The sequence below is a fragment of the Silurus aristotelis genome (genome assembly GCF_946808225.1).
Source record: "Silurus aristotelis genome assembly, chromosome: 21".
NCBI lineage: Eukaryota > Metazoa > Chordata > Actinopteri > Siluriformes > Siluridae > Silurus > Silurus aristotelis.
Genome location: NC_139594.1, coordinates 18,033,025 through 18,053,177, shown reverse-complemented (window position 1 = coordinate 18,053,177; position 20,153 = coordinate 18,033,025). Strand labels below are relative to the sequence as shown.

Below are 20,153 nucleotides of genomic sequence, written 5' to 3'. Positions count from 1 at the left end.
CTCCATTTAATCCAATGCCGGTTTAACAGAATCGGAATAAATGTCTTTACAGCCATACTTTTTTTTTTTTTTTTTTAATCAACTAAACCTTTAATATTTTTTGGACCAAAAATATGGCGTTCTCAGATCTCCACCACATTCACACTGTACATTGGCGAGGGCAAGAGTAACTAACACATGTGGGTGCAAGATGGTACACGATGTTCTGCAATCCAGAGGATGTTTAATGGAACAAAAGCTAAGTAGATATGAATGCAGTAATAACACTATATTGTACTGGTACTATACTGTACTTTACTCTCCTCCAGCACTCTACTATTCTATAATACACTAATATTTGTACCATATCATACTATACCAGAGTATATAATATCATACTATATAGCTTTTAAAAGTCTCTGGACAAAACTAAGTGCACCCCTTTCTTACTCTTGACTTTCCCAATGTACAGTGTGAATGTGGTGAAGATGTGAGAATGTCACATTTTCGGGCTCATGTCATCGGAATCATTTTCTTCCTGCCCATTATCATACTGAAGATGAAGAAAAGTAGAAATCTTTAGTAGAAATCACACAGAATCCAGAACTTCATGGAGGATTGGATTTATTTAGCTGAAGCATAAGAAGGATAGAAAATCGAAAATGAAAACATAAATTGCATATACGTGTTTGCTCATGCGGCACCGTTATTGTAATAAGAACCATGACATGAGGAATGGGTTGGGGGGGGGGGGGGGGGGTGTTGGTTTTCAATCAGAAAAAAAAAGAAAAAGATTGTGGCAAAAAATTCTAATGGTTGGCATCGTAAGCGGATAAAATTAAATTCCTCATGAACCGTTGCACGGATTCGAGGAATAAATGATGAATCGAGGCCCTTTAAACACTTTAGTGGATTATAGAAGACAAACACACACGCAGCTCATTCTCACAGCGTACACGGAGACATCACGATCGCATCAACCACTTTCAACTAAACTCCTGAACCTTCTGTTCATTTGGCACGAATGTGACTTTTTTTTAAAAACACTATTTAATGTAAGTTCTCGTCCATCTGCCTTCAGTTCATCTGAGCTTCTTTTTCCTCAAATGGAGAATTTGGTCAAATTGAATGAATGACGCTCGGGGCACAAGCGGGATGCGCGAGAAAAAACGGGCAGACGTTTTAATAATGAGCTCGGATTTGATGAGGTGCAGGTGTTAAGGAGCAAAATACAGCACCAAACCACCTGCCCCTCGCTCTGGTAGCTCATTAACATCAACTGACTCTATTTAATAATCACCCCTGCACCTGGAATGGTCCATTTTCATGTCAGGATGGGGACACGAACACTAAGAACATGTAAGAGACAAAAGTCCGAAACTCCAACGAAGAATTGTAGATCACCATGCGTCTCCACGTCCTCGTCGGTGTCCCCTGTAATGTCCGCGTGGACGTTTCCCCCGCAGGATGTCCTGGTCCGGTTACTCTTTGTGCGGTTTTCCTTTCGGTTCCTCGTCATAAGACACGCCGTACTCGTTCACTCGGGTCTTGTCTACAGGATACAGCCTGGGAAACGGACAAAACTAGTTTTTTCCCCCCCACACAAAATCTAAACTTATATACATTTTAACATCTACTGTGTAAACACGGCTCACCATCTCTGATACAGGTAAATAATAAACACGGCGTCGTCCCTGAAGCAGGCCAGGCGATGAGACGTGGGCATGGTGATTATAAAGGCAAAGACGTCGTCGATAAACGTGTTGAAAGCCTGAGAAATAAAAAAGAAATTATATATATTTTTACAAGACTTTTTACTTTTTTAAAAGAAAGAGATAAAATGCTGGAAATATGCTATGATATATAAAATGCTAGATATAAAATAGAATTCAAATTTATAAAATTAAACGTGCTTGTCTGAACACATTAGGCTTTATATGCTGATTCCTTTAATAAAAATATGCTGATTTATAAGAAACAATTGTTTATTTGTGCCTTCAGTGTTCATGTTAGCAACACAAGCTATCCTTTTTTTTTTTTTTTTTTTGTTAAAGAGTTTGAAGGTAGAAGCAAAGAGTTTGGACATTTTATAGCACAAGAGATACCATTGATAACTTGTTTCGCAGACATCCTGCAACATTAAAGGTAATTTTAAAGTAGAGGTTGTCATCAATTTTGCTGATTAATCGGCACTGATAGTTGATTGCTGGAACTATCGACAAAAATCCATACCGATAGTTTTTCCGGGTTCCGTTATACAGTCTAAGAACGGCCTCTAGAGAGGAATCACTGACACCACGGTGCTGTTTATGTGAAGTGTCTTTTTTTTTTTTTTATTATTATTTTGGATGTAACTGGTTTTATTATTGCAAACTTTTGCAAGCAAGTATAGATGATAAGTTCTGATAATAAAGAACCAAGTGGTCCACTGCTATGGCGATGAACACCTTAAAATTCAGGGACTTTTGGCACTTTAACACTAGACTGGCACACCTCAGTGACTCTTTAATACAGCACATGCTGTGGAGCAACTGGCGTACCGTACAGAAGACAGGAAAGCCCTTCAGAGGATCATCAATACCTCCCATGCAATCATCAGCTGCTTATTCTTCTCACTGGAAGAACTATTCAGCTTTTGCTGCTACAGCAGATCAAAAAACATACTGAAAGACCCAACCCACCCTGAACACTACACTACAAAACTTCTGTTTTGACCTTCTACCCTCTGGTAGACGCTTCAGGTCAATTACGTCATGCACAGACTCAAGAACCCCATCAGTGAATACTCAGAACTACTTGCACTACACACTTACAATTATACACTTCACAGACTTCTATTTAAAAATTCCTAACTAAAATATGTATAAAGACTTTGAATGTTCAATGCCTTAATATTTTAGTGGAACACTTATGTTTAAATATTTTTAATACTTTATTATATTTAATGTTTATGCACCAAAAGGACTGACGATTTCGTTGCACCATCTTATTTTGTATATATATTTTGTAGTATAGTTTATTTCATTATACACTATTTAGGGGAGTGGTAGCTCAGTAGTTAAGATGCTGGGTTACTGATCGGAAGGTTAGGGGTTCAAGCCCCGGTATCGCCAAGCTGCCACTCTTGGGCCCTTGAGCAAGGCCATTAACCCTCTGTGCTCCAGGGGCGCTGTATCATGGACGACCCTGCACTCTGACCCCAGTTTCCGAGCAAGCTGGGATATGCGAAGAACAAATTTCACTGTGCTCTCATGTATATGTGACAAATAAAGGCTATTCTATTCTATCTATTTTATACTTCATAGTTTATACTTTTATACTTTATATTTGTATTATTATTTTTACATCATATTTCTATTAACATTATTCACATTGACATACCATACCCTGTACCCTTTCAGTAAATCTTAAAACGTATAACTTACCTTGTACATGAAGGCCTTCCAAGGCAGATGAGCCACAGATTTTAACTGAAGGAAAACAAAGAAAGCATATGTTTGTTTCATTCAACACTGATTTTGTTATTGGCTTTTTTGTTCACCATTTATGTTCTGTTCACAGGTGTCTTCACTTCCATGTTGATTAATGTATGTATTTTATTTATCATTAACACGGAAATCATGCAATTTATTAAAGAACAAAACAAACAAAAAACATTTTAAATAACCCAGAATATGTTTTATATTTTTGTTTTGTCCAAAGTAGTACAATTTAGCTTTAATGACAGCTTGGCAAACTCATAACATTCCCTCATCACATTCACGAGGTACTCACGTGGAATTGCTATCACACATCAATTGACTTGTGCAGAGGTGAGCACAGAGTCACTAGCCCTATCAGTGCTACTGCAACTAGAGTAAAAACCCATATGATGGTAAGAAACACTTAGTGAAGTAAAGAGAGAAGACAATCCATCATTACTTTAAGAAATGAAGATCAGCCAATTAAAAATAATCCCTTATAAGGACTGCCCCAGGAAAGGAAGTCTGAGAGCTACCTCTGCTGCAGAGGATACATATTTTATAAATAACTTGCCTCAGAAACCACCGATTAACATAAATGCTCCCAAGAAACAGGCTCTTATGAAGACCGCCCCAGGAAAGGAAGACTGAGAGCTACCTCTGCTGCAGAGGATACTTTTTTTATATAAATAACCAGCCTCAGAAAACACTGATTAACATAAAATGTTTCTTAGAGTTCAAGTAGCAGACAAATTTCAACATCCACAGTTCAGAGTAAACTTTGTGAGTCGGGCCTTCATGGTAAAATTGCAGCAAAGAAACCATTACGTCAGTAGAGCAACAAGCAGAAAAGACTTGCTTGGGCCAAGAAATGGACATTAGTGGATCAGTGAAAAATTGTCCTTTTGCCTGACTTTTGGTTCTAACGGACACGTCTTCGTTTGTCCCAAAAGTCAGACAAAAAGACAATTTTTCACTGATCCACAAATAGCTCTTACAGAAACTAGAGGTGTGTTTTCCAACAGGACACAGACCCCAAACACACCTCTAGTTTCTGTAAGAGCTATTTGTTCAAGATGCAGAGTGATGGAGTGCTGCATCAGGTGACCTGGCCTTCACAATCACCCCATTTAAATCCAGTTCAAATGTTTTAAGAGAGTGAAGGAAATGCAGCCAACAAGCACTTAATACTTCTGGCAACTCCTCAAGTTTGTTGGAAAACCATTCCAGGTGACTTTCTCATGAGGCTGACTGAGAGAATGCCAAGAGTAGGCAAAGCTCTCAAAGCATAACGTGGCCACTTTAAAGGATCAAAAATATAAAACATATTCTGGGGTTTTTAACATGTTTTTTGTTTACTACATAATTCCATACGTGTTCTTTCATAATTTCAATGTCTACAGTACAATGTTGAATATAATAAAAATAAACAAATATAATACAAATAAATAAATACAATTGAATTGTTTCAGCATTGATTAATTGTTTCAGACCTTGTAGTTCACAAACAGCTGAGGTAGCATGAAGAGGAATCCAAAAGCATATACTCCTGTTAGGGAAAAAACAATGCATTCATTAGAACAGGGTTTCTCAAACAATTTACAGCCTGTTATTATAAAACCCAGATCTCCATAGTGCATTTCTTTTGGAATTTATTTTTATAATGAACTTTGGGAAGCCAATGGCGTTTTTATTGCTGAACTTTCACAGAATGTTTTCAGAGATCCTCAAACTGGGGCACATCATGTCATATATCAGTAGAGGGGAAAAAATGTAATTGGGAAAAACTTTGTAAAAAAAATAAGGCCCAGCTTTATGTCTCATCTTATTTTCTAATTTCTAGTTCACTGAAACAATAATCCGGATTGTTTTAATAAAATAATACTGCATTCGTTTGGTAGATTACAGAGTCATGCTTTCTATTTATTTATTAATTAATTTACAAAGTTTCTAAAAGGATTGGATAAATGGCAGCTTTCATTTATATGCAACATTGAAAACCATTGGCAAAAAAAAAAAAGTAAATTGGATTTTAGGCCCTTTCATAGGAAAATGTTTAGGCTCTCAATCAAGTTGAATTTTTGGCCTTTCATAGGAAAAAAATTATTTTTTTAATATCATTTTTGGTATAATGCAACATAGATTTTCCTCAATCACATTCAATATTTGGCCCCTTCATAAGGAAAAAATGTGGGTTCCTCTGCTTTTGCCATTAGATTCAACTCTATATTATTTACAGACTGTTTGAGCTCCAAACCCAGTTTAATTTTTATGAGGATATTGCTCCTCTCTGAGTCTGAGAGCTGCATCAAATCACATTTAGCTCTAAACATTTGGTTTTACTGAAACAAAAATTAATTAGTTTTATTTGTCCAATAAATACTAATGGTTCTTTTACTTTGTGACACGAGATCTTTTTTTTGTTCATTGAAGATCCCTTTCTGAAAGATTGCTTTGCTACTTTGTCTTTTTTTTTTTGGACCCACTTGTTTGAGCTTTGCTTTATATACTGAGAAATACAATTTGATTTAAATTGTAGGAAATAAAACCTCACAAATCAACTGTTTCGGGTTTTTCATTAACATCAACTGCATCTCTGAGCCTACGTTAAAAATATCAGTCAAATACTTAAGTACTGTTCAAATTAGGGACTTGAAGATTTTTACTCGTCATATTGGAATTGGTGACTTGTAATGGAGTAAGTTTGGCAGAAAGGTATCTATACTTTTACTCAAGTCTGATTTTCAGCTATTTTTTACTCGTCTATATCGCATGTATTAAAGCTCTTATAAGCATGTAATGAGGTGCAGGATTATTTTAACGTACCATTAACTAAACTGTTGATCAGCCAGGAGTACCAACTGTTAAGAGGACAAAACATTGAGTTAACCGCAAGTGAAAGAACTGATGACTGTTCAGAATACAGAAGAGGCAATCAGTCCTAGCAAACAAACAAACAAAAAAAGAGAAAAAAATTTAATTTGAGCACTATACCTTTTATACTTTACAAATACCAGTGCATAAATGGCTCCACCTAGACACAGTGGATACAGCAGGTAGGACAGATATTTCATCGCCTGTAAAGGACAACAAATAAATACCATGAGCTCTAAAACTTACATAACATCTACATACATCACACCTACATTTCTGAGAAAAGTCTCTCACCAAACTGTCATATTCCTCCGTCCTCCTCTCGGATTCGTCAGATTTGCCGAACTGAAATACATTTTTGAAATCAAAAAATCTGAAAAAGGAGGTTATTTTTTTAACAAACAGGATGCAGGTGTATCAGAGACTCTCACCATGAAAGTTGGAGTAAAGCCCTTCCAGAAAATGTAGATTTTGAATGCTTTTTTCACTTTCCACACCTGTGTAAGAAAACCACAGTGATGTTTCCTGTATTAGAAAAGCTTCATGCCTGATCGTGCATGTGGTTTAGTATCATCAATGCATGTTATTAGGGATAAAACATTTCAGTGCATTCCAGTACATCAGCAACTATCAGATACAAAGGATGCGGTTCTACCTCAATAAGAGATCCTATTCCAGCAGGGATGAGCACCAGCAGACTCGTCTGTTCATCGAGGAGGTAAAGAAAAATCACAAGTGTGCTGAAACACCGCCACAGCACTGAAGAATAAACATACAAACACAGACACACACTAATGTTAGTGCTAATAAAGCTGCATTCACCAAAGCTTAATTAATCAACTTTAGTTAAAAAAGGAAGAAGGTAACTGAGTGGGCAGAAATCAAAAAGTAGTACCTGTGTGGTGGGAAAAATATAATTTTGCCAGGAAAAAGAATATAGTAACTGTGTGAGGGGTGAAGAAAGTGGCTGTGTGGGGGTGTAAAGAAGGAACTAGCTGTGTGAGGGGGTAAAGAAAGTAGCTGTGTGGGGGGTACAGAAAGTAGCTGTGTGGGGGGTAAAGAAAGGAGCTGTGTGAGGGGGTAAAGAAAGGAGCTGTGTGAGGGGGTAAAGAGAGGAGCTGTGTGAGGGGGTAAAGAGAGGAGCTGTGTGAGGGGGTAAAGAAAGGAGCTGTGTGAGGGGGTAAAGAAAGGAGCTGTGTGAGGGGGTAAAGAAAGGAGCTGTGTGAGGGGTACAGAAAGGAGCTGTGTGAGGGGGTAAAGAAAGGAGCTGTGTGGGGGGTACAGAAAGGAGCTGTGTGAGGGGGTACAGAAAGGAGCTGTGTGAGGGGGTAAAGAAAGGAGCTGTGTGAGGGGGTACAGAAAGGAGCTGTGTGAGGGGGTACAGAAAGGAGCTGTGTGAGGGGTACAGAAAGGAGCTGTGTGAGGGGTACAGAAAGGAGCTGTGTGAGGGGTACAGAAAGGAGCTGTGTGAGGGGGTAAAGAAAGGAGCTGTGTGAGGGGTAAAGAAAGGAGCTGTGTGAGGGTTAAAGAAGGAAGTAGCTATGTGAGGGGTAAAGAAGGAAGTAGCTCTGTGAGGGGTAAAGGAAGTAGCTCTGTGAGGGGTAAAGAAAAGAGCTGTGTGAGGGGTAAAGAAAAGAGCTGTGTGAGGTGTAAAGAAAAGAGCTGTGTGAGGGGTAAAGAAAAGAGCTGTGTGAGGGGTAAAGAAAAGAGCTGTGTGAGAGGTAAAGAAAAGAGCTGTGTGAGAGGTAAAGAAAAGAGCTGTGTGAGGGGGTAAAGAAGGAAGTAGCTATGTGAGGGGTAAAGAAGGAAGTAGCTCTGTGAGGGGTAAAGGAAGTAGCTCTGTGAGGGGTAAAGAAAAGAGCTGTGTGAGGGGTAAAGAAAAGAGCTGTGTGAGGTGTAAAGAAAAGAGCTGTGTGAGGGGTAAAGAAAAGAGCTGTGTGAGGGGTAAAGAAAAGAGCTGTGTGACAGGTAAAGAAAGGAGCTGTGTGAGGGGGTAAAGAAAGGAGCTGTGTGGGGGGTAAAAGAGGAGCTGTGTGGGGGTAAACAAAGGAGCTGTGTGGGGGTAAACAAAGGAGCTGTGTGGGGGTAAACAAAGGAGCTGTGTGGGGGTAAACAAAGGAGCTGTGTGGGGGTAAACAAAGGAGCTGTGTGGGGGTAAACAAAGGAGCTGTGTGAGGGGTAAAGAAGGAAGTAGCTGTGTGAGGGGTAAAGAAGGAAGTAGCTGTGTGAGGGGTAAAGAAGGAAGTAGCTGTGTGAGGGGTAAAGAAGGAAGTAGCTGTGTGAGGTGTAAAGAAAGTAGCTGTGTGAGGTGTAAAGAAAGTAGCTGTGTGAGGGGTAAAGAAAAGAGCTGTGTGAGGGTTACAGAAAGTAGCTGTGTGAGGGGGCAAAGAAAGGAGCTGTGTGAGGGGGCAAAGAAAGGAGCTGTGTGAGGGGGTAAAGAAAGGAGCTGTGTGAGGGGGTAAAGAAAGGAGCTGTGTGAGGGGGTAAAGAAAGGAGCTGTGTGAGGGGGTAAAGAAAGGAGCTGTGTGAGGGGGTAAAGAAAGGAGCTGTGTGAGGGGGTAAAGAAAGGAGCTGTGTGAGGGGGTAAAGAAAGGAGCTGTGTGAGGGGGTAAAGAAAGGAGCTGTGTGAGGGGGTAAAGAAAGGAGCTGTGTGAGGGGGTAAAGAAAGGAGCTGTGTGGGGGGGTAAAGAAAGGAGCTGTGTGGGGGGTAAAGAAAGGAGCTGTGTGAGGGGTAAAGAAAGGAGCTGTGTGTGGGTAAAGAAAGGAGCTGTGTAAAGGGTAAAGAAAGGAGCTGTGTAAAGGGTAAAGAAAGGAGCTGTGTAAGAGGTAAAGAAAGGAGCTGTGTAAGAGGTAAAGAAAGGAGCTGTGTAAGAGGTAAAGAAAGGAGCTGTGTGAGGGGTAAACAAAGGAGCTGTGTGAGGGGTAAAGAAAGGAGCTGTGTGAGGGGTAAAGAAAGGAGCTGTGTAAAGGGTAAAGAAAGGAGCTGTGTAAGAGGTAAAGAAAGGAGCTGTGTAAGAGGTAAAGAAAGGAGCTGTGTAAGAGGTAAAGAAAGGAGCTGTGTAAAGGGTAAACAAAGGAGCTGTGTGTGGGTAAACAAAGGAGCTGTGTGTGGGTAAACAAAGGAGCTGTGTAAGAGGTAAAGAAAGGAGCTGTGTAAAGGGTAAAGAAAGCAGCTGTGTGAGAGTACAGAAAGGAGCTGTGTGAGGGTAAAGAAAAGAGCTATGTGGGGGGTACAGAAAGGAGCTGTGTGAGGGGTACAGAAAGGAGCTGTGTGAGGGGTACAGAAAGGAGCTGTGTGAGGGGTACAGAAAGGAGCTGTGTGAGGGGTACAGAAAGGAGCTGGGTGAGGGGTACAGAAAGGAGCTGGGTGAGGGGTACAGAAAGGAGCTGGGTGAGGGGTACAGAAAGGAGCTGGGTGAGGGGTACAGAAAGGAGCTGGGTGAGGGGTACAGAAAGGAGCTGGGTGAGGGGTACAGAAAGGAGCTGGGTGAGGGGTACAGAAAGGAGCTGGGTGAGGGGTACAGAAAGGAGCTGGGTGAGGGGTACAGAAAGGAGCTGTGTGAGGGGGTACAGAAAGGAGCTGTGTGAGGGGGTACAGAAAGGAGCTGGGTGAGGGGTACAGAAAGGAGCTGTGTGAGGGGGTAAAGAAAGGAGCTGGGTGAGGGGTACAGAAAGGAGCTGTGTGAGGGGTACAGAAAGGAGCTGTGTGAGGGGGTACAGAAAGGAGCTGTGTGAGGGGGTACAGAAAGGAGCTGTGTGAGGGGGTACAGAAAGGAGCTGTGTGAGGGGTACAGAAAGGAGCTGTGTGAGGGGTACAGAAAGGAGCTGGGTGAGGGGGTACAGAAAGGAGCTGGGTGAGGGGGTACAGAAAGGAGCTGGGTAAGGGGGTACAGAAAGGAGCTGGGTGAGGGGGTACAGAAAGGAGCTGTGTGAGGGGTACAGAAAGGAGCTGTGTGAGGGGTACAGAAAGGAGCTGTGTGAGGGGTACAGAAAGGAGCTGTGTGAGGGGGTAAAGAAAGGAGCTGTGTGAGGGGTAAAGAAAGGAGCTGTGTGAGGGGGTAAAGAAAGGAGCTGTGTGAGGGGGTACAGAAAGGAGCTGTGTGAGGGGGTACAGAAAGGAGCTGGGTGAGGGGGTACAGAAAGGAGCTGGGTGAGGGGGTACAGAAAGGAGCTGTGTGAGGGGTACAGAAAGGAGCTGTGTGAGGGGTACAGAAAGGAGCTGTGTGAGGGGTACAGAAAGGAGCTGTGTGAGGGGTACAGAAAGGAGCTGTGTGAGGGGTAAAGAAAGGAGCTGTGTGAGGGGTAAAGAAAGGAGCTGTGTGAGGGGGTAAAGAAAGGAGCTGTGTGAGAAAAGGAGGTAAATGTGTGTAGGGGGGTGTAACTGCGTCACCTGCTTTGCTGGACATTCCCACCATGCTCTTCTTCTGTTTCCAAAAGCTGATATCGTTTTTAAACGCCAGGAAGTCAAATAGGAGCTGAGAAGTACATCGACGTTTCAGTACATGACAGGAAAGCAACATCTTTCTTTCCAATGACTTCAAACTGACCCTCAAATCGAAGATGCTATAAATCTACTTACATGAAAAGCAGCGACGAAGAAGGTCAGGGCGAGGAAATAGAGATTGGTGTCTACAAATATGCCCTTGATTTCATCTGCATCCTTTTCAGTGAAGCCTGCAACAGCAAAATAGTCAAATAACTGCAAACCCCCCCCGCCCCCTTTTTTTTTTTATAAAATCCTGCTGACATTATTACATTTGTTATTACAGGAATCTCATCTACCGCGGTTATATAGTTTTAATGATCATTATAACAGTCCGGAGTCTCTGGATGACTGTGTGAGACAGGAATACAGTCTGGATTAAATGCCAGTGCATTAGAGAACCGTGCGCACACACACACACACACACACACACACACACACACACACACACAGGTATCTGTATGTACAGAGGCATCTTAGGTAACATCAATGGTAATCAGGATAGATTTACAAACAGCATTTTTATTTTAAAACGTTCTCCTCTTGTACAGACGTTTTGAAACATTTCTTTGAGAAAACATAGCTTTGAGGAAGGGGTAGCTCAGGGGTCTTCTGACAAGATTTTGGACTTCTTACCAGAAGGTCATGAGTTCCAATCCAGCCACTATCAAGCCGCCACTGCCGGGGGTGATGCATCGATTAGAAAAAAAGTGTGCATCTGATACATTTTTATCGCGATGCATCATTTTTAAAATGTCGGGTAATAAAATGTATTTATATATAATTTTTACCGTATTTTCCGGACTATAAGCTGCTACTTTTTTCCACGTTTTGCACCCCGCAGCTTAAACAATGAATCGGCTAATTTATGGATTTTTCCTGTTTTTTTTTCCGGTTTCACAAGATTCAAGCAAAAAAACTGAACCCCAAAACATTAGACCAATATAATTGCGGAACGGGTTCAGGTGAACCAATGAAACTCTTTATATTAAATCAGATGCGCTCCCACTAAATCGGGCCGCACCACATCATAAATATGGATGATGTTCCTCTGACGTTTGACCTGCTGCTCACTCGGACTGTCTACAGGAAATGTAAATCATTCGTCACGCTAAAAACAACCGGGCATGAAAACACACTTCACCTGTGTTCTGAGCTGCACGGCATCGGGAGATAAGATTCACCGATGGTGATTTTTAAACACACGACGATGACAAGAGAAAAACTCTCAAAAGAGAAATAGTTGTGAAAGGAAGAAGGAAGACAGTGAACAATGACTTTCTTGGTAGGCTACTGTTTAGATACAAGCCGTGTAACAGACACTGTCTTTCATTAAAGCCTGTGTAAAGTTCATTAGTTTCAGTGTAGACACCTGCGGCTCATAGACAGGTGCAGCTTATAGACAGGTGCGGCTTATAGACAGGTGCGGCTTATTTATGTTAAAAAAAAATATTTGTAAAATTCAGTGGGTGCGGCTTATATTTGGGTGCGCTTAATAGTCCGGAAATTACGGTAGTAGATTAGTAGCGCTATACTTAAATTATTTAGAAAGTGGCCAATAATTTGTGACCAATATTTTATATGTAGATTGATGTTTCCCCTCGCTAAAGCACGTCCTGTCCTGTGAGTCACATAGAATACAGATTAACATGGCAGAGGTAGAGCTGCGTCTTTCTGAAAACAGAACGTCTTGTTTTACTGAAATCTCAGAAGGCACTTAAGTAAATTGATGATTTGCTGTCTGTCTGAACTGAAGAACTAAACGTGAACTCTGCACCATGTTGAATAGTATCGCATCATATTTTTTCCATTGACTCGTATTGCATTTTGTTGAATTGAAATCGGTTCGCACTGCATCGTAATAGGGGGCGAATCGCGTCGCGTCGGTAGCTGCTTCACATGGATCTTTAACGTATCGTATTTCTAATACAAAACTAAGCATTGAAAACGACGCTGACCCGATCGTCGTATCACTGCACACAAGTAAGAACGTGTCTGGTTACTCACCGAACTGCTGCAGCGAGTACACGGCATCCTGCATGTGGATCCAGAAGCGTAGCTTTCCCAGAGTGATGGTGTCATATGAAATAGTCAGAGGCAGCTCAGTGGTGCTGCTGTTGATCTCCTGCAAGAAAAAAATGATACACTGTATTGAAAGACACACTGGAAATCTGCAAACACACAAATGAGGATCGGTGGAACACATACCACTAAATCTTTCACTCGGTTACTCAGCTCATCTATAAACAGCAGAGGGAGGTACACAAACTTCTTCCCACTCTGATACCTAAAAAACAAAAAATAAATACAAACAGGAAGTAAAGGAACGTTGAATAAAAGACATCAGATCTTCAGCGGGTCATTTCCTGTTCTCATTTCTTGATTGGTTCATATTTTTTTGGTTTAAGTGGAAAAAGGCAAAACGCACACTAAAAGGTGAATGAGTGGAAGAAAGGTCTGTAGATCCAATTTTCAGCTCTGACAGAAGAACTTCTGAAAGACGGAGAACAGAAGGTTGGTTTTGGAGCAGGGAAGGTTGGAACTTATTTTGGAAAGTGAAAGGAATCCTCAACCAACATGGCAACCATTCCATACTTCACCATTACGCCATGCAATTCCGTTTAGACTGCGGCTCATTGGAAACATCAAGACGATGAGCCGAAGCGTACGTCCGAGCTCTAAGAGTATCTATCATGGAATGACCTGCTCAGTCACTGCACCTAAATCCTATTGAACTACTCTGGGATGAACTCGATCGTAAAGGATTTTAGCTGAATGTTTGGAGAAATGAACTGTCTACATCTTTCTTTTGGATAATAGTAAAAAAAAAAAAAAAAAAAGCAATAAGCCTCACTTATAAAACTGCATATGAACAGTGCAATCTAAATGACGATCTTCATTGGTGAAAAAGTGATAAAATGTTACATGATACTGTCACATTTTAGACACAGAGATAAGTAACCAATCTGGTATGTCTCAACCTACAAGGAGAAGAATTTTTCTATTGTGCTGCATACCATCATTGGGCGTGTTCTCGAATACACCAGAGCACATTCCGCCTTAGCGTTTCTGAAAAAAGGCTGTACATCCGGAGGTTTTATAGACTTTATAGAGTTTGGCTGATGCCAATGGTCCCAATGATAAAGGGCCTGTTTTATGACTCTTATAGTATAAAAACTAAATGATGTGCTGCTAAAAAAGGAAGAAAGATGACAATAAAGCAAGAATGAGACAGAAACAAAACAGAAAGCGAACAAGTCGAATGAAAGCAAGCCACATTTCAGCATCCCTGAAGCAGGCAAGTGCAGGTTGGCAGTGCCGGGGTTTGAATTTAGGACTAAACCAGACCATCTCGTTTTCAAAAGGTACATGAGGAAGCTCACACTCTCATATAGCGGTGCACGTCACTCGGTATGGCCTCTCGGTCAAACAGGAAGTTCTCCTCCACGATGTTCAGCGTGAGACGGGAGCGCCAGTGAGACACGGGCCGGTCCACCTCTCCATCGCCCCCTGTTGTTCTCTGCTCCTGCTGCTGGGTGACAAGAGTCACAATTCGTTTTTTAATTTACGCTGGTGAAACGAAATGAAATGAAAAATATTCCGAACGCATACAAACGTCATCCTTCGTACCCGAGGCAGCTCCTGGCCGGTGATCAGGCTGACCTCCGGAGGTTTGGGCAACATGTACGTGGTGAGCTGCGTAACCAGATGCACTTGGCGTGGGTCCTGCCAGGGTGACGTCCCCGCCTGATGGACAAACACCATGCCGTAGAGCGTCCCATTGTTCCGCGTCTTCTTCGGCAGGGAGACGTTTATTAGCCTGGTAAAAGGAACGAGCGATAAGATTGCAGTTGTGGTGAAAATCCATACATTTGTCATTCGGATGTATGATTACTTTGATTGGTTTTACAGTTTTTGATTGGTTTCACACTACATTACATTTGATGGCATTTATCAGACGCTCTTATCCACTTACATCTTATTTCATTCATACAACTGAGTAGCTACGGGGGTTAAGAGCCTTGCTCAGGGGCATAGGAGTGGCAGCTTGGTGTGGCTGGTATTTGAACTCACAACCTTCAAATCCAAAGTCCAATGCCTTAACCACTAAGCTACCTAAATATACTTGATGGTAAAAAAAAACCTGGATGTAACCAAGAGCTCCACTGGATAATTCCTGGAGTGGTGAACATGTTACAAGCTGCAGAACCCAAACTGATGCAGGGCGGACCTTCTGGTCAGAAAACATCTCATGTGGTCATGGAAAAAAGATGTTCCTCGGGGTCAATTTATTGGCCTGCAAAATAAACAACTAATGAGATAGCTTAACCTTCTAAACACCTGGAAGGATAGTGGTGAAGCATCATCTTTGTGGTCGGAAAAAGTCTTGAACGATGATCATGATTAAAGATTACTTCATTGTAAAGAAAACCACAGTAGACCTCGGATGTTTCTTAGTGAAAATAAGAGCATTTCCACCTGCACAGTGTGAAAAGAACTCGAAGGATTGGGACTAAACAGGTGTATAGTCTTAAGAAAAGCACCAATCAGTGAAGATCATCATAAAAAACAAAAGCTTCAATTTGCTAGAGAGCATAAAGATTAGACTCCGGAGAGAACGTGGAAATTGTCATGTGGTTTAGTGAGACCAGATTTACCCAGTTCCAGAGTAATGGGTGCATCAGGGTAAGAAGAGAAGAGGATGAAATGATGCCTATCATGCCTAATACCTATTGTAAAAAAAAATGGTGGGGGCGGTATTATGATCCGAGGTCGCTTCAGTTGGTCAGGTCTAGCTTCAGGAATGTTATGTGGCCAACATATTGAAATCAGCTGACTACCTGAATGTTCTTCATGTCCAGGTTTTTAAATCAAAGGATATTCCAAGAAACAATGCCAAGATTCACTGGGTTTAAATTGTGAACGAGTGGTCATGAAGCATGAGACAGCATTTTTATACATGGATCGGCCTCCACAGAAGCTAGACTTTAACAAACCCCTTGAGAATGTTTGACCAGAAAGTGTATGTTATAACAACTATAAGATCAATGGAAAAACATTTATAACACCTGGTTTCTCCGAAACATGAGTTCTGCAGAAACGAGGAAACGAAAGCAGAGAGTCACAATTTGGTAACATCGATCACAAGAGGAACATAAATAAAAATTCTATGAGACCTGTTCGGTTCAGCCCATTCACAAATACCTTAAACATGGTGCGCTCATGACCAGGGTGTCTCCTGAATCATCTGGCACTACTTAATAAAAAAATTTACCTCTCAAATTTGGTGTGCACATCAAAATCCTCCTCTCTGTGGATGAGCGTGTGTCCACCTTCAGCGTTGGAGCGGAGAGCCGTGTAGATGCTTATCTGTATGGGCCATATGTGAGAATGGAAACTCCTGAGTATAACTTGATCATGAGAATAATCATCAGACATGGAAGGACATGGTGCGTGATGCTCACCTGCAGGCGAGGTTTCCCTGCAAGGAAAGGACTAATGCAGGTGTCACTCCTGGGATTGTCACATGGTTTGGTGTAGACGATGCCGTACATCACCCAGCACGTGTGCAGCACGTAGACCGTGAAGACCCCCACGATGATGGTGGTCAGAGACGTCTTTTGAAACATGCTGCCTCTTTTACTCGGTCAATATCAGACTGGATGAACAATACTGATCTGTGCACCTACACAAACATCATGATCATGATGATGAGGATGAAGATGACGGGAATACCTCAGCTGTGTTACCCGACATGTCAGCGTTGCTTAGGACACGTAATGATGTCCTACAAGTCCTGAACCTTCAACCTTCTCCCACACATCACCGGTTTAAACCCTCAACATCACCCGAACTCACCTCTGGAGATAAAAAAAAAAAAAACCCACACAGAGCGACAGGATCCGTGTTTCTAGCCGCGCTTTAGAGCAATTCTTGAAGCTTCTTCTCGGTTCAGGTTCAGAAGCAGAACCGCACTTCCGTGTTGAAGTTCTTTCCGTGTTGCCAGATTGTTCTTCACAAATCCCTCCCAAACGACAAATCCCTCTCAAACAAGTTAGATTTTTCGCTCTTCATAGAAAAAGTTTCTCTGATTTAGTGGTTATTAGCTTTTAGGAAGAAAATATTAGGGGACATTTCAAAAGAGAGGTGAATTATTATTATTATTATTATTATTATTGTGAAAAGAATGGTAAATTATTATTGTTATTATTAATATTAAGGTATATTATTCAATTGTTATAATGTTTTGTTAAATTGATTTTTTTGTTAAAGAAATTAACATTTAGATTAACATTTAAACCAATCTCTAAAAATAATTAACTAATAATATTAAAAAAAAAAACATATATATTGTTTTTATGCAGGCGCTCACAAGCCAGGAAACAGGCAATGAGAGAGACGTAACAGAAAGTTGTTCCGGTTTACACCGGAAGTGGTTCACTGTGTTTCTGTAGCTACTGACGAGTTTCTGTCGTTTGTGCGACAGGCTTTTTTTTTTCTTCACGTCGGCGGCGGTTTTTCTTCCACTAAAATCATGAAACTCGTTCGGTGAGTAGATTTCAGAGTTTTACTATAATAATATCCGGAGATAAAACGCGCGATGGGGTGAATGTTTGAGGCGGATGGAGGGCGATTGTAATTAGCGGCTAAGATGCTAAAGGCGCCATTGGGGCTGTGTATTGAAGGCGGGAGGAATGAATGAGAACGAGGGAAATGTTTTATGGAAATGTCCTGTTTTTATTATACTAAAAGTTAAAAGTTGAAGTGAATGCGGGTGTTTTATAAAGCAGAATATTAATATTGTATATTATTCGGAACACTATGGCGGCTTGGCTGCTTTGATCTCATTTAGATGTTGATTGTATTTGAAGGCCTCAAGTGTCTCTGACTCACCACAAGATCAAATCCTGAAAATAGCAGAAATAAACAGGACTGCTGCTTCAAAATAAACCCATTTAAGTGCTCTATTTACCTTCCAACCCACCAATCAGTAACAATTATACCAGTTTAGTGCATGACACAAACGAATATTTAATGGTGTGTGTGTGTGTGTGTGTGTGTGTGGATGGAGAGAGAGAGATGTGTTGAGAGGATTGTACATGTAGATTTTAGTAACAATTGGTACATTTTTCATCTCTGATCTTCAGTGTGACGTTTTTACTCCTGGAGAACCTAATTTGTGTACTCGGGGAAAACATCTCCATTCCAGGATGTTCCTGAAGAACCCTAGTGTCCTGCATGTTTGAGTGTTTCCTTACTTTAATGGCATTTAAAAAGTCTGGTACTGAGGGTGATTAGATGAAGCAGGAGTGTTTGGGATCTTCAGGACCATTAGGACAGGGAAGGAGAACTCCAGGACCATAAGGGCAGAGAGGGAGAAGTTTAGGACCATTAGGAAAGAGAGGGGAACGGTGAACTTCAGGACTTTTGGAACAGGAAGAGAAGGAGAGCTCTTCAAGGTAATCGGGAGATGGAAGGTGAACTTCAGGACCATTAGGACAGTGAAGGAGATCTTCGTGACCATTGGGACAATTAGAGATAAAGAACTTTTGGGCCATAAGGACAGGGAGGGAGAACTCCAAGTCCATGGTTAGGAGACTGATTTTGTTTATTATGTCTCCATTCGGCAGGTTTTTGATGAAATTGAGCCACGAGACGGTGACCATCGAGCTGAAGAACGGTACTCAGGTTCATGGCACAATCACAGGTATCGCACGCGTGAACTTCCTATCGCTTTAACGCCGTAGGGCCGTAAAAATGTCCCATGATCATAAACGCATGTTGAATTTTTGTTTCCCTCCCTTTTGTAAATCAGGTGTGGATGTGAGTATGAACACTCACCTGAAAGCCGTGAAGATGACCCTGAAGAACAGGGAACCCACCCAGCTGGAGTCTCTGAGCATCCGCGGCAACAACATCCGCTACTTCATCCTGCCCGACAGTCTTCCCCTCGACACCCTGCTGGTGGACATCGAGCCCAAAATCAAGTCCAAGAAGAGGGAAGCGGGTAAGTGGGGAGACGGGTCGCCACGGTTACAGTTGAGAGTTTGGTGTCGGATGCGATAGTGATGGAGTAGATTTATAAACAGCATCATTTCTTACAGTGTATTATATATCTGAAAGAGGTCTCAAAAAATATAACGTTCACCCGCGTCCATCAGGAACCATGTGGAGTGTCCTGTATTAGTGATGGGGCCGAGCTACAGGGAGGGACAGAGACATTATAATGTTAAACCATATATAATCATATAATATATAATACATTTTTTATTAAGTGCATCTCTGCTTTGATTAATCTCCTCATGGGGTCTTTGTAAGTGTTCTATAGAAAATAAACCTTTTATGTATTAATTTAAAACTAAGGCTTTGAACAAATATTTAATTTAAAAAAAGTCGTTATAAAATTAGATACTAAACATCATTGTATTTTTTTTATTATTATTATTATCTTAAAGGGCTTGAATGTATTTTTTAGTACAATCAGTCTGTAAACTGTAGGCTCACGTGACCGTGCATTCCAGAGCTCAAACATTCAAATCCGCCTTTGTGAAACGTGTAAAACATTCTCTCTGTGATTAGAAAATAAAAAGTACGAGATTTGGAATAAGAATATAGAATAATTATCAATGGAAATCATTTGCATACGAAGCAGCTTTTACTTTCTGGAAGATAAAAGTATCAAATATTTACTTGTGGATGCAGTCGGTGTTGGATTTAAATGTTCAGCTCATATCCTGTACTAATCCGAACTCTCGCTGTCCCAGTGGCCGGTCGTGGACGAGGCAGAGGTCGAGGACGTGGCAGAGGAAGGGGACGTGGACGAGGCGGGCCGAGGAGATGAATCGTTTGTAATGCTCTGCTTTTTTTTTTTCCAGTGTACAGGATTTTTCTTTTTTCTTTTTTCATTTGGAAATATTGATCCATTTCTTTTGTACATTAAACTCAGTTTTTTTTGGAAACCGTTCTGTTCAGCACTGATTTGACTGAAGCCTCATGGTGATGTGCTTGTGTCTGGGAGAACGTGGCACGGTTTGACATTAAAGGATTATCGTTCGATTTGAGTTTGACCTGAAAAGGAAGAGTTTTGTTTTTGTTTTTTGTGTTTCCGGCCGCTGGGTAAATGAGTGTAGCTGCACTGGGATTATAATAGGAAGAAGTGATATAAAGGTGAGAGTATGTACATAACAAAGGTAAATAAAGAGGTGCTGATTGGAGCTGTAACTGGATACAAAACCTTGTACATACAAATCAATTTTAAAATATCTATAAGTAGGTATGTACACACAAAGGGTCCGATTGTTCAGGGTGTGTGTTTGTGTGTGACTAAAAAAGAGATGAAACATCTGCAGAAACAT

At 41.1% G+C, this 20,153-nt stretch overlaps 2 protein-coding genes across 3 annotated transcripts; one reads left to right on the top strand and one right to left on the bottom strand.

Moving 5' to 3' along the window:
- Window positions 1-586: 586 nt before the first annotated feature.
- On the bottom strand, window positions 587-16,835 carry clptm1l (CLPTM1 like). Of its 2 annotated transcripts, none has more exons than XM_083523688.1 (17): window positions 16,263-16,835; window positions 16,073-16,167; window positions 14,428-14,617; window positions 14,181-14,329; window positions 13,006-13,084; window positions 12,805-12,922; window positions 10,894-10,988; window positions 10,705-10,789; window positions 6,970-7,073; window positions 6,746-6,811; window positions 6,609-6,659; window positions 6,435-6,517; window positions 6,267-6,301; window positions 4,934-4,989; window positions 3,405-3,449; window positions 1,635-1,750; window positions 587-1,545 (listed from the first exon to the last, which is right to left on the bottom strand). In XM_083523688.1, exons 1-17 carry the CDS (start codon window positions 16,425-16,427, stop codon window positions 1,461-1,463), a joined length of 1,617 nt encoding a protein of 538 aa, XP_083379814.1. In that variant the 5' UTR covers window positions 16,428-16,835; the 3' UTR covers window positions 587-1,460. The 2 variants fall into 2 exon arrangements, with proteins under 2 accessions (XP_083379814.1, XP_083379815.1); XM_083523689.1 differs by having other exon boundaries at window positions 14,181-14,326; window positions 16,263-16,834.
- Window positions 16,836-17,186: 351 nt separating this feature from the next.
- On the top strand, window positions 17,187-19,859 carry snrpd1 (small nuclear ribonucleoprotein D1 polypeptide). The gene is made up of 4 exons (XM_083524149.1): window positions 17,187-17,346; window positions 18,429-18,505; window positions 18,614-18,805; window positions 19,563-19,859. The coding sequence occupies exons 1-4, from the start codon at window positions 17,333-17,335 to the stop codon at window positions 19,637-19,639; spliced, it is 360 nt and encodes a 119-aa protein (XP_083380275.1). The 5' UTR covers window positions 17,187-17,332; the 3' UTR covers window positions 19,640-19,859.
- Window positions 19,860-20,153: the final 294 nt, after the last annotated feature.

Bases quoted from the DNA above. Each gene is read 5' to 3' on its own strand.
- clptm1l (XM_083523688.1), bottom strand. From the start codon at position 16,427: ATGTTTCAAAAGACGTCTCTGACCACCATCATCGTGGGGGTCTTCACG. The intron at 10,790-10,893 runs GTAAGTAGATTT...TGTACTTCTCAG, and splicing joins TCTTCGTCGCTGCTTTTCAT to CTCCTATTTGACTTCCTGGC. The intron at 4,990-6,266 runs GTACGTTAAAAT...TTTCCCTAACAG, and splicing joins GATCAACAGTTTAGTTAATG to GAGTATATGCTTTTGGATTC.
- snrpd1 (XM_083524149.1), top strand. The intron at 18,506-18,613 runs GTATCGCACGCG...TTTGTAAATCAG, and splicing joins GGTTCATGGCACAATCACAG to GTGTGGATGTGAGTATGAAC. The intron at 18,806-19,562 runs GTAAGTGGGGAG...TCGCTGTCCCAG, and splicing joins GTCCAAGAAGAGGGAAGCGG to TGGCCGGTCGTGGACGAGGC.